The sequence below is a fragment of the Myotis daubentonii genome, chromosome 9, assembly GCF_963259705.1.
Source record: "Myotis daubentonii chromosome 9, mMyoDau2.1, whole genome shotgun sequence".
Classification (NCBI taxonomy): domain Eukaryota; kingdom Metazoa; phylum Chordata; class Mammalia; order Chiroptera; family Vespertilionidae; genus Myotis; species Myotis daubentonii.
Window position 1 is genome coordinate 28178063 of NC_081848.1, and position 12370 is coordinate 28190432.

Here is a 12370-nt window from a genome sequence, read left to right on the forward strand (position 1 = left end):
GGGAGAGCGGGTCTCAGCCTGAAGCACTGTGAGTCTCCTCAGTTGGAGTGTTACGGTCTCTGAGGCTTCTCCTGGATCACAGGTTGGAGTGCCTGGATGGCTCCTCACCCCGCTGTAGTGGAAAGTTTCCTCAAGGAAGTTTAAAAGCTAAACCGGAAGACAAGAACATAGAATATTCATAAAGAATTACACACACACACACACCTAACACCTAATAGAAATTATTCTAAAACCTGATTCTTAGAAAAGACCATTAGAAATGAAAAGACATAAGTGTTGAAAAGTACAAATAAATAAGCACAGTATAATAAAATAGGGGACACATCTAAAAATGCACCAGGGTGAGTCTTAAAAAAAAATTAGAGTTTAATCTTATGAACACCTTGTTGATAATAATTTTGAAAAGTAAAATAAATCATTTTCTCAAAAGTACATATATGCCCCAGCTAGTGTGCCTCCACGGTTAAGAATCAACCTATGAACCAGTAGATCATGGTCAACTCCTGGTCAGGGCACATGCCTGGGTTGTGGGCTTGATCCCCAATGGGGGATATGCAGGAGGCAGCCGATCAATGATTCTTTCTCAACATTGATGTCTCTCTCCCTCTCCCTCTCCCAAGAAAAATAAAGTTTTTACTTTTAAACTGTGTTTTTCAGCCTGGCAGGTGTGGCTCAGGGTTGAGCATCAATCTATGATCCAAGGGGTCTCCAGATGAACTCCCCATCAGGATACATGCCCAGATTATGAATTCGATTCTGCGTTAGGGGCACACAGGGGGCTACTGATCGATTTCACTCTCATCGATGTTTCCATCTCTCTCTATTCCTCCTGCTCTCTCTCTAAATAAATCAATTGATTTTTAAAAGAATAAAAACTTGCTTTAGCTCAAGGGATGATATTCAGATGCATATTTCTCCATGGTAAATAATGTAAAACTATAGTCAGTTTTTTAAACTTGTAATAGGAAAATAGCGCTTTTGCTCACAAGCCCAAATAGCAGAAATCAAGTGACCTACCTTCCACCAAGTGACCTACCTTCCACCAGCAAACTCCCAATTCCCGGTGTTGGTACTGCAGGATCCAGAGAGACAGTATCTGCTTCAGAGCTGGCCTTCAAATGCAGCCTACATCCTCCTGGGCCTGGCTTTATACCCGGGCCATAGTAATCTTCTCATTGCCCATCCAATGGGATCTTGGGAGGAGGCCTCGTTAATCCTTTCACTTTGAGTAGGCCACCTTTTATATCAAAGTAAAAACTAAACTCCAATCATTAAGCAGATTAGGATGTTAAAAATAAAGTAGTGTGCTAAAAATAAAGGAGTGAGTAAGTCAAACCACACCAATATTAGAAAAGATAACCCACCCTAGACTAGAAGTAATTAATATCATTTTTTCAGAACCTGATAGATAATCAGAGAACTACAAGCATATTAATTTCAGTAAACAATACGAAATTAAAACTGTACCTGTTTTTTAAAATGGCCGAAAGTCCTAACTGTATTAGGACTACAGTTATATAAATTTGAACATTAGGGGTAACTTTTCCTCTTTTTCTTTTTAAAAGAATATTTGTAAACTCAAAGCCGAGCGGAATTGACTGTATTTAAAGTTTGATATTGAGTTGACTGTGTTTCTTCCTTTGCCACTTGTCTCTTAAAGGTTTTATAAACCTTTAGGAGACAAGAACACAGAATATTCATAATGCACCAGGGAGAGTGTTTTATAGGACCTTTAAGAATAAGCCTTTAAGAGAGAATGTTTTCATGTTCCCTCTTGTGTGTATTTCCCTTCGATGGCGTCATGCACATAGCTGGACTTTGTTTTGTTTGCGGGCTTCATTCAATTGTACAGACGTGTCTTCTGCCGCTGAGCCTTTGCGTATTTTCCTCTTCTGACCTCTTACTCCGCTGCGGTGAACATCCGCCCACACATCTATAGGAGGACCGCACACCAGTGCCTACAAATTAAGCTCTTGGTCATAGATTTGAATGTGAATTCATATTTTACCTTGCTACTGTTTCTCAAGAGTTTTCACCAAACACCAGGGGCCCTCAAACTTTTAAACAGGGGGCCAGTTCACTGTTCCTCAGACCTATGGAGAGCCGGACTATAGTTTAAAAAAAAAAAACTATGAACAAATTCCTATGCACACTGCACATATCTTATTTTGAAGTAAAAAAACGGGAAAAAATACAATATTTGTATTTGCATGTGGCCCACGGGCCATAGTTTGAGGACCTCTGAATTACACACTCACTAGCTTCAAGGAGGGTACTCACTGCTCTTCACTTGTTTATTCGGTGCTTCATGTGCCCGAGGGTTACTGACGTTCTGTAAGGGAGGCCTGGGGCCAGGGGAAAGGTGGTTTGCTTCTTTGAAATGTTTCCTTCTGTATCCAAACTATCATTTTCAATTTCCAAAATTTATTGTAAGTTTGTCCACTCTGTGCATCTTCAATAGTAAAAACTAAGTCAAAATAACCATCAACTCTCCCTTTTTTTAAAAAAAAATATATATTTTAGTGGTTTTTTACAGAGAGGAAGGGAGAGAGATAGTTAGAAACATCAATGAGAGAGAAACATCGATCAGCTGCCTCCTGCACATCTCCCACTGGGGATGTACCCGAAACCCAGGTACATGCCCCTGACCAGTATCGAACTTGGGGCCTTTCAGTCCGCAGGCCGAAGCTCTATCCACTGAGCAAAACCGGTTTCAGCAACTCTCCCTTGTATCACTTAGATATTCTAAGTACTTCTCCCCCATTGTCCACGGAGCTATGCTGATTGAATATGGATGTCACATCATCTGAAGTGCTGTTTTAAATTGCCAATGCCTTATTTCAAGTTGAAAAATATTCAAATACAGCCCTAGCTGGTTTGGCTCAGTGGACAGAGCATCGGCATGTGGACCAAAGTGCCCTGGGTTTGATTCTGATCAAGGGTACATACCCGGGCTGAGGGATCAATCCCCAGCAGGGGGCATGTAGGAGGCAGCAGATCATTGATTCTCTCTTATCATTGATGTTTCTCTCTCTCTCTCCCCCCGCCTTTCTTCTCTGAAATCAATAGAAATACTTAATAAATTGTGATTTAAAAAAAGAAAAAATTCAAATACCTAAAAAGAGTCACATGGTTCTATGGTTCTCCTTCTATTCTATGATTCATGCAAATAAGCTTCCTTTCTATTCCACAGTAGAGCTATTACATTTGCTGTTTTCTCTAAGTGGAAACCAACTCCTTTTGTCAGTTGTGTCTCAGAGAGGTTTCCTGCTCTAAGATTTCCATGATCACCAGAACCCAGGCCAGCCCCTGCCAATTCTTCCCTACTGTCCCATCCCCACTGTCCCACATAAGCATCTATTTCTTATATATTTAAGGCCTGTCACCTATGTCGAGGTGCGGGGGGTTCCCATACAGGTGCTGCTCCTAAGTGGGACATGCACAGGTGGTCTGGACTATCGGCTTGAGGCTTGCGCCAATACCTTCTGGTCAGACACTTTCACAGAGACAGCACCGAGATCTGAGGCGTGCCGGAACAATTACACACAGACAAACAGGTTAGATGGAAGCACACGGGGGGTTTATTTACCAGTTCCTGATGGGTCTCAGATGCTGGGAAGGATCCACCTGGCGATGCTTGCTGACACACACACAGGGGTAGACAGTGCCCTTGGCTGCTGGCTCCTTTGTTGATCGACAGTTAATTGGGCAGAGTTTCGTGCTGGGAACTGAGACGTGAGCACACACAGGTCCTCACGCTCTGGCGACAGGAGAGCTATGAGCTGCTGGGTCCATCAAACTGTCTGATCTTATACCCCTCTGTAGATGTGGTCTTCGTTGGTGTGTGTGTTATTAGTGGCTGCCATATGTGGATCCACCCGGGGTCTATTAATCTATGGGTGTGTACAGGCTTTGAGTGTTCCCATCAGATAGGTTGTTTATCAGTACCAAGCAGAGCTACAAGGGTGCATTCCTGGGTCCCACACAGCATTCTTAATCTAACATTACTATAACAGTCCACACAGGGTTACATGCTTTAAGTCTTACATTCTAAGGGCCTAACATTAAGTATCATAATGATTACTATAATACCCACATATTACCAATTGAAATAATCATGTTAATTTATTTAATGGATCTGCTTATTGAAATGAATCAGGGAATTAACCACATTAAATATACATATAGCCTGACTGGAATGGCTCTGTGGTTGAACATCTACCTATGAACCAGGAGGTCACGGTTGGATTTCCGGTCAGGGTTATGCCTGGGTTGTGGGCTAGATACCCTCAGGAGTGTGCAGGAGACAGCTGATCAATGATTCTCTCTCATCATTGATGGTTCTATCTCTCTCTCCCTCTCCTTTTCTCCCTGAAATCAATAAAATATATTAAAATATAAAAATATATACATACACATAGCTTTAAAACAGCAAGAAGACTTGAAGAGAAAAAAATTGATGGTACTTTTGTCCTCTGCTCGCTCATGTCTCCCAGTAAGTCGGGTACTACTGCTTAGCCCAGTGCCAAATGATTTCCACCCAGTCACCCTGAAGATAAATGTCTATACATATCCAATTCGCCAGTCAGGCAGTCAAGCAGAACTCAACAACCATCCCCAATTTCATTCACCAACTCCACACAATTTTACTAGGCCATAAAAACATGTTTTGCTTAAAATGTTTTGATATAATTACTAAGACAAGTGCAGAAAACAGTAACCTCAAACCCTCAATTGGTTGAATGAACAATATTAGAAAAAAAGTCAGATATCGGTTACCTTTAATATATTTGTGAAGAAATACCGGTGATAGCATTTTAAACATATCAATGACTCAGAAAGATCATAACTATTTTTTGAGTATCTGCTGACCTAACTGGTCAAAGGGGCCTGGTTTATCAGGAGAGGGCATTGGGTGGGGGAAGGGTAGAAAGAAAAGAAAAGGGAGGGAGACTGGAGGGGAACCAAAGCCCAGAATTCTTCAGAAGATGGACAACCTCCACAGCTGTTCCAGAGGATGGGAGTCTGGGGTAGATCCAGCTTTGGAAAACTCAGCAGAACCTTCAGGATGCATGTAGACACGGTGTGTCCAGGGGGTGAAGCTCAGTTGGCCACACAGGAGTTAGCAGAGTCCAAGAACATTCCAGGGTTTGGGAGGAAGAATAATCTATGGCGAACTTATTAAATCCCAGGGACTCAGCCTGTCCAGAGACAACAACAGGGGAACTCTCCTGCAAGACCAGTGACTTACAAACTTTCTCACAGCTTTGAGATGTAAATGTGGACAGGTTCAATGAATTGCCACACAAAAGAACATGGAGGGAGAAACCAAGATGGCGGCATAGGTAAACACCAGAAATTGCTGCCTCCCACAATAAATTCAAAAATACAACTAAAAGACAAAATGGACATCATCCAGAACCTCAGGAAGGCTGGCTGAGTGGAAATTCTACAACTAGAAGGAAAGAGAAAAGCACACTGAGACTCAGAGGAGGTGCGGAAGTGCAGAGGTACGGAGAAGCATGCAGCAAGGGCTATCAACAGAGGACGCGGCTGTCTTTTTGAATCAGGAGGGTGTCACAAGCCCCCGACTGCTCTGATCTCCAGTTCCGGGTGACTCCCTGGGGATCCAGACTCATACAGGGAGAAAGTGGACTATCTGGCAGTGGGAAGAACTCAGAACTCGAGGGTGGCTTTCTCTCAAAGGTGCTTGCAGAGAATACCAGGACAGTGAGATGTGGGGCCCCTTAGGGCAGGGCTGAGGATCACCCATAGCTGTTTGCTCTGCCCTGTTGATTCCCTGAGACCCTGCCCTACCAAAGCTGTGGCAGAGGATTTTGCATATGAATGTCCTGGCCCTTTGCAATGTGAAAATTACCTAACAAACTGCAGCTGGGCCAGACAGACCCAGAAATTCCAAGAGAAGGCCCAAGGCCCCACAGCCGCTTGCATTGCTTCACAGCTGGGCCTCATTTGGGCACCTCCAAACCCCAAACAAGGAAGGGGAATCTGCAGATCTCCTCGTAGCTCCTGCTGTGTAGCCTCAGGCAGAGGCTAAATTAGCACCTCCTTAGAGATCCAAGAGCCAGTGTACCCAGTGCTCTGAGCGGGACCATCTAATTACAACTCCTCAAATCCATAAGGGACACACTCAGGGGACAGATTCAGTGAGCACCTAAGCCCCACTGAAGCAAGTCTTGCCTCATAAGGGCGTCTTCAGCACAGAAGCTCTCCCACCGTAGACACAGCTGATTCTCACAGCCAATTGGCCTGGAGGTCAATTCCTCCCAGTGATACCTACAACAATCAAGCCTTAACTACAACAAGACTGTGCACAAAGCCCACAAAGGGGTGCACCAAGAGTGTCCAACTCAGGTAATTGGGGAGGCTGAGCCACTGGGCCTTATAGGACAACTGGCAAACAAAGCCACTCTACCAACACAGGCAAGCATAAAAAATGCGGAGACAACGAAACAGTTCAGAAATGACAGAAATGGAGGAAAGCAAACTACTGGATATAGAGTTCAAAACCACACTTTTAAGGTTTTTCAAGAACTTTCTAGAAACCACTGATAAATTTAGTAAGACCCTCAGAAAGTCTGGTGAGAATGCCGATAAATGTAATGAGACCCTCAAGAAATCTGGTGAGACCCTCAAGGTTATGAAAAAGGACCAACTAGAAATTAAGGATACACTTACTGAAATAAAGGATATTATGCAGAGTTCCAACAGCAGACTAGAGGATCGCAAGAATCAAGTCAAAGATTTGAAATGCAAAGAAGCAAAGAATACCCAACAAAAAGAGCAAAATGAAAAAAGAATCCAAAAATACAAAGGAGCCTCTGGGACAGCTTCAACTGTACCAACATCCGAATTATAGGGGTGCCAGAAGAAGAGAGAGAGCCAGATATTGAAAACCTGTTTGAAGAAATAATGACAGAAAACTTCCCTTATCTGATGAAAGAAATAGACTTCCAAGTCCAGGAAGTGCAGAGAACCCCAAACAAAAGGAACCCAAAGAGGACCATACCAAGACACATCATAATTAAAATGCCAAGAGCAAAAACAAAGAGAGAATCTTAAAAGCAGCAAGAGAAAGACAGTCAGTTACCTACAAGGGAGTACCCATACAACTGTCAGCTGATTTCTCCACAGAAACTATGCAGGCCAGAAGGGAGTGGCAAGAAATATTCAAAGTGATGAATACCAAGAACCTATAACCAAGATTATTTTATCCAGCAAAGCTATTATTCAGATTTGAAGGTCAGATAAAGAGCTTCACAGATAAGAAAAAGCTAAAGGAGTTCATCATCACTAAACCAGTATTATATGAAATGCTGAAAGATATCCTTTAAGAAAAGGAAGAAGAAGAAAAAGGTAAAGATACAAATTATGAGCAACAAATACACATCTATCAACAAGTGAATCTAAAAATCAAGTGAATAAATAATCTGATGAACAGAATAAACTGGTGATTATCATAGAATCAGGGGCATAGAAAGGGAGTGGACTGACTATTCTTGGGGGGGAAAGGGGTGTAGGGGATGCGGGAAGAGACTGGACAGAATTCGTGCACCTATGGATGAGGACAGTGGGGGGAAGGGGTGAAGGCGTAGAGGGCGTGGGAAACAGGTAGGGGAGCTATGTGGGGGGGGGGGGAAGAGGCACAACTGTAATAATCTGAACAATAAAGATTTAATTTTTTTTAATAAAAGACCACGGAGAACAAAAGTATACATCCCCTGGGTTTAAGAGACTGGAGCACAGCGCACCCAAAAGCCACCTTAGGATGCTGGGACCAGCAGTGCTGGGCTGTCCATGGAGGGTTTGTCCTCAGGCACAGGCTGGGCTTTGGGATCCGGAGCTGTGCGCACTGCACCCACTAGGCGGCGCTTCTTAGCTGGGACCTGTACAATGGACTCTGGAGTCCTTGGTTCTGGAGGACGACGACCACTCTCATGACCACATGTGCCAGTTGGCTGGTGATCCTGGGCAGATGGGCCCGGGGTTAGCTGTGAGGATGGTTCGGGCTTTGAGGAGCAGAAGGCAAAGGCAGCTGTGGGATGGGCAGCAGAGACAGAACCCTGGCCTAGTGGGGGGCGCAAGCATGGCTAGCGCACAAGGGCTCGGCTGCCATGGTGGCCTCTGGACCCACGGCCCCTGCCCACTGATCCAAGGGTGTGCATGGCCCGAAGGAGCCGGAGGTGCCTGAGGCCCAGCTCCATGTGGTCCACAACAGTGTGGTCCTGCCCTCATTTCCACAGCTCATAGCGCTGGGGCTGCAGGAGGCACACGAACATGTCCATGGGAAAGCTCACCCGGGCCTCCCCACAGCTGCACTGAGAGGCCACTTTGCCATAGTCGACCCATCGCAGGGTGGCAAAGTTGATGGCCTCCGCACAGTTGAAGCCATGGTTGAAGCCAGCGTGGTAGCCATAGGGAAAGGTCACCATGAACTCTCCAGCCTCCTGAGTGATGCGACTGAACGGGACCCCGTTCTTCTTGAGGACAGTGGGCGATATGAGGGCCACCTTGTGCCGTAGGAAGGCCTCGCAGCCCCGAGAGCTGCCCGGAAAAAGGTCCCTGGCCAGGCGCTCCAGGCGCTGGCCGTGCTCTGGGGGCACCGCGTACCACGTTTTGGGCTCCCCGAAGTGCAGGTAGTTGATGCTGTAAAGGTCCATGTCCTCCGTGTGCCAAGCGAAGGTGGTCTTCCACATGCCAAAGTACAGGTAGGGGGTGTTGACGCCTTCGATGACAACCCCACACTCCTGCTCCAGCAGGTCCTGGATGGTTCCCAGGTGGCCAAGGTTCCATTGCTTAGTGTTGGCATCAAACAAGGAGCCACTGATGTCAGCGCCATATATGGGCGAGTCCCACAGGCGCGTTTTCCAGTATTTCCGCTCCAGATCCTCAAAGTCCAAGTGTGGTGGAGTCTGATACTGTGCACTGTTAGCCAACAGGCGATAATCGCCCACTCTCATGGTCCTCTTCTTTTTGTGGTATTGAATGAACACAACTGCTTGCCCAGACGCCACCTGCTGGAGGGGAGTGGCTATCACCATGTCATTGACATCATCATAGGTCTGTCTGGCTTTCCATTCCTTGGGTGGAATGACCTTCGCCAGGCCAGCTCGGTGGGCACCTTGGGATTCCATGTAACCAATATATTTGCTGAAATCTTTAAATTCTTCCATGGTTGGGTGGAAGGTCATGATTGTCCCACTTGGCTCATTAGAGACCATGGCTGCAATGTAAGCAGAGGATTTCCAGGTTCTCAGGGATGTTTTAGATACCTGAGAATAAGGGAGTAATGTCTTCTCTCTTGTTTGACCAGCTTTCAGTTGGTCATCATAGCCCCGTTCTCTAGCCAGGAATTCCAGCCAAGGTCTGTGTGTATTGTCCTATTACATCTGTATTCATACCATTTGATTTTAATCCTATCCATTCTATTCCAAAGGTTAGGGTGTTTCTTATCTCCATTCCAAGGTTACTCTATTCTTTTAAACTACAAGCGAGTAACTGAAGGAGATTATCCTAAGTAAATATTATGTAGCTTAAGTGTGATTGTTCCTAGTTAAAGTGATTAATTACCTTCCTGGCACTTAGTTAAGGGGTTTTATTCCCTCCCTAACTCCAGGGAAAAATCCCCACCTGGGGAAACAACCTTTCTCGGGGTGGTGGTCCTGTTCAAAACACATAGTGTTAAGAGGGGGAGCAAACATATGCCATATATGCCAGGTCCCTGGAAAAATAAGCTGTGCAAATGTTTCTTCCCTGCAGCGACTGTGTCAAGCAGCAAGGGTTGATTGGCTTCCGGCAGGAACATACAATGGACATTGTGTAAAAACTGAGGAAATCTGATTAACAGATTTATTAAATAACGTATAAGCTTTGATTCATTAGCTGTAACAAATGTACCACAGTATTGTAAGGTATTAATAATAGTGGAAACCGTGAATGAGGTAGCATGGGGGTAGTTATATGGGGGGAACTCTCCCAATTCTCTGATCAAATTTTCAATCTAAAACTGTTCTAAAAAATAAAGTATCACTAAGTGTATTAAAATAATAGATAAGAGTAGGTGTCAATGAAGAATAGAAGAATGAAAAAACTTAGAAACATAACCTACTTTTAAAAACAGTCTACAAAACGGCGCAATATAAAACAAACAATTCTATAAACCAGCACATGATAATTTTTTTAAAGCAGGAAGGTTTAACATTTGTTTAATTATAAAATATGTTAATACAGAAATTCACAAAGCATATTTGTACAGCTTAACTTACACATATTAAGAACTATTCACATCTGTGAATAACCATAGAGTGAACAAAGTAGAAGCACGTCCCAGGTCAAGAAACATTCTATTGCCAGTCACCTGGTACCTGACTCAGGCTCCTCCTTCAGGAGCACTGCCTCATCTGCCTCTCCTACTAACCCTGTCCGAACTACAAGCATATTAATTTCAGTACACAATATGAAATTAAAACTGTACCTGTTTTTTTAAAACTTTATAGGACCTTTAAATATAACCCTTTAAGAAGAGAATGTTTTCATGTTCCCTTTGGTGTGTATTTTTCCTTCGTTTGTGTCACGCACATAGCTGGATTTTGTTTTGTTCCTGGGCTGCATTCAATTGTAGACCTTGCTGCTGCCACTGAGCCTTTGCGTTGTTTCCTCTTCTGACCTCTTACTCCGCTGCTGTGAACATCCGCTCACACATCTATTGGAGGACCTCGCACCAGTGCCTAAAAATGAATCTCTTGGTCATAGGTTATGTGAATTCAAATTTTATCTTGCTACTGTTTCTCAACAGTTTTCACCAATTATACACTCACTGGCTTCACAGGAGGGTACTCACTGCTCTTCACTTGTTTATTCGGTGCTTCATGTGCCTGAGGGTCACTGAAGTTCTGTAAGGGAGGTCTGGGGCCAGGGGAAAGGTGGTCTGCTTCTTTGAAATGTTTCCTTCTGTACCCAAACTATCATTTTCAATTTCCAACATTTATTCTGAGTTTGTCCACTCCACGCATCTTCAATAGTAAAGACTAAGTCAAAATAACCATCAACTCTCCCTGTATCACTTGGATACTCTAAGTACTTCTCCCTCCTTGTTCAAAGAGCTATGCTGATTGAATACGGATGTCACATCATCTGAAGTGCTGTTTTAAATTGCCAATGCCTTATTTCAAGTTGAAAAATATTCAAATACAGCCTTAACTGGTTTGGCTCAGTGGACAGAGCATCGGCCTGTGGACCAAAGTTTCCTGGGTTGGATTCTGATCAAAGGTACATACCCGGGTTGTGGGCTCAATCCCCATTAGTGGGTATGCAGCAGGCAGCATATCAATGTTTCTTTCTTATCATTGATGGTTCTATCTCTTTCTCGCTCCCCCTTCCTCTCTGAAATCAATAAAAATACGTAACTAATTAGTGATTAAAAAAAGAAAAAGAAAAATAATCAAATACCTAATATGAGTCAAAAGTTTCTATGGTTCTCCTTCTTCTATTCTATGACTCAAAGAACAAGCTTCCTTTCCATTCCACAGTAGAGCTATTACATTTGCTTTTTTCTCTAAGTGGAAACCAACTCCTTTTGTCAGTTGGGTCTCAGAAAGTTCTCCTGCTCTAAACTTTCCCTGATCACCAGAACCCAGGCCAGCCCCCGCAAATTCTGCCCTACTGTCCCATTCCCACATGTTACCAATTGGAATAATATTGTTAATTTATTTAATGGATTTGTTTATTGAAATGAATCAGGGAATTAACCGCATTAAATATACATATACCCCGACTGGAAGGGCTCTGTGGTTGAGCATCTACCTATGAACCAGGAGGTCACGGTTGGATTCCCCGTCAGGGCATATGCCTGGGTTGTGGGCTCAATCCCCTGTTGGGAGTGTGCAGGAGACAGCTGATCAATGATTCTCTCTCATCATTAATGTTTCTATCTCTCTCTCCCTCTCCTTTTCTCTCTGAAATCAATAAAATATATCAAAATATAAAAATATATACATACATATACCTTGGAAACAGCAAGAAGACTTGAAGAGAAAAAATTTGGATGACGGTACTTTTGTCCTCTGCTTGCATATGTCTCCCAGCAACTCTGGTACTACCTACCGCTCAGCCCAGTGCCAAATGATTTCCACCGAGTTATCCTTAAGATAATGTCTGTACGTATCCAATTCCCCAGCCAGGCAGTCAAGCAGAACCCCACAACCATCCCCAACTTCATTCACCAACTCCACACACTTTTACTAGGCCATAAAAACATGTTTTGCTTAAAATGTTTTGATATAATTACTAAGACAAGTGCAGAAAACAGTAACCTCAAACCCTCAATTGGTAGAATGAACAATATTAGAAA

The 12370-nt window shown here is 43.7% G+C and overlaps 1 protein-coding gene across 1 annotated transcript in view; it reads right to left on the reverse strand.

The window, feature by feature from the left end:
* LOC132241758 (lysine-specific demethylase 4D-like) overlaps positions 1 to 9242 on the reverse strand; it is a 29479-nt gene extending 20237 nt beyond the window's left edge. The window contains exon 1 of the mRNA XM_059710652.1: positions 8325 to 9242. Within this exon, the coding sequence (XP_059566635.1) occupies positions 8325 to 9242 (918 nt within the window). The remainder of the gene's footprint in view (positions 1 to 8324) is intronic.
* Between the last annotated feature and the right edge of the window lie 3128 nt (positions 9243 to 12370).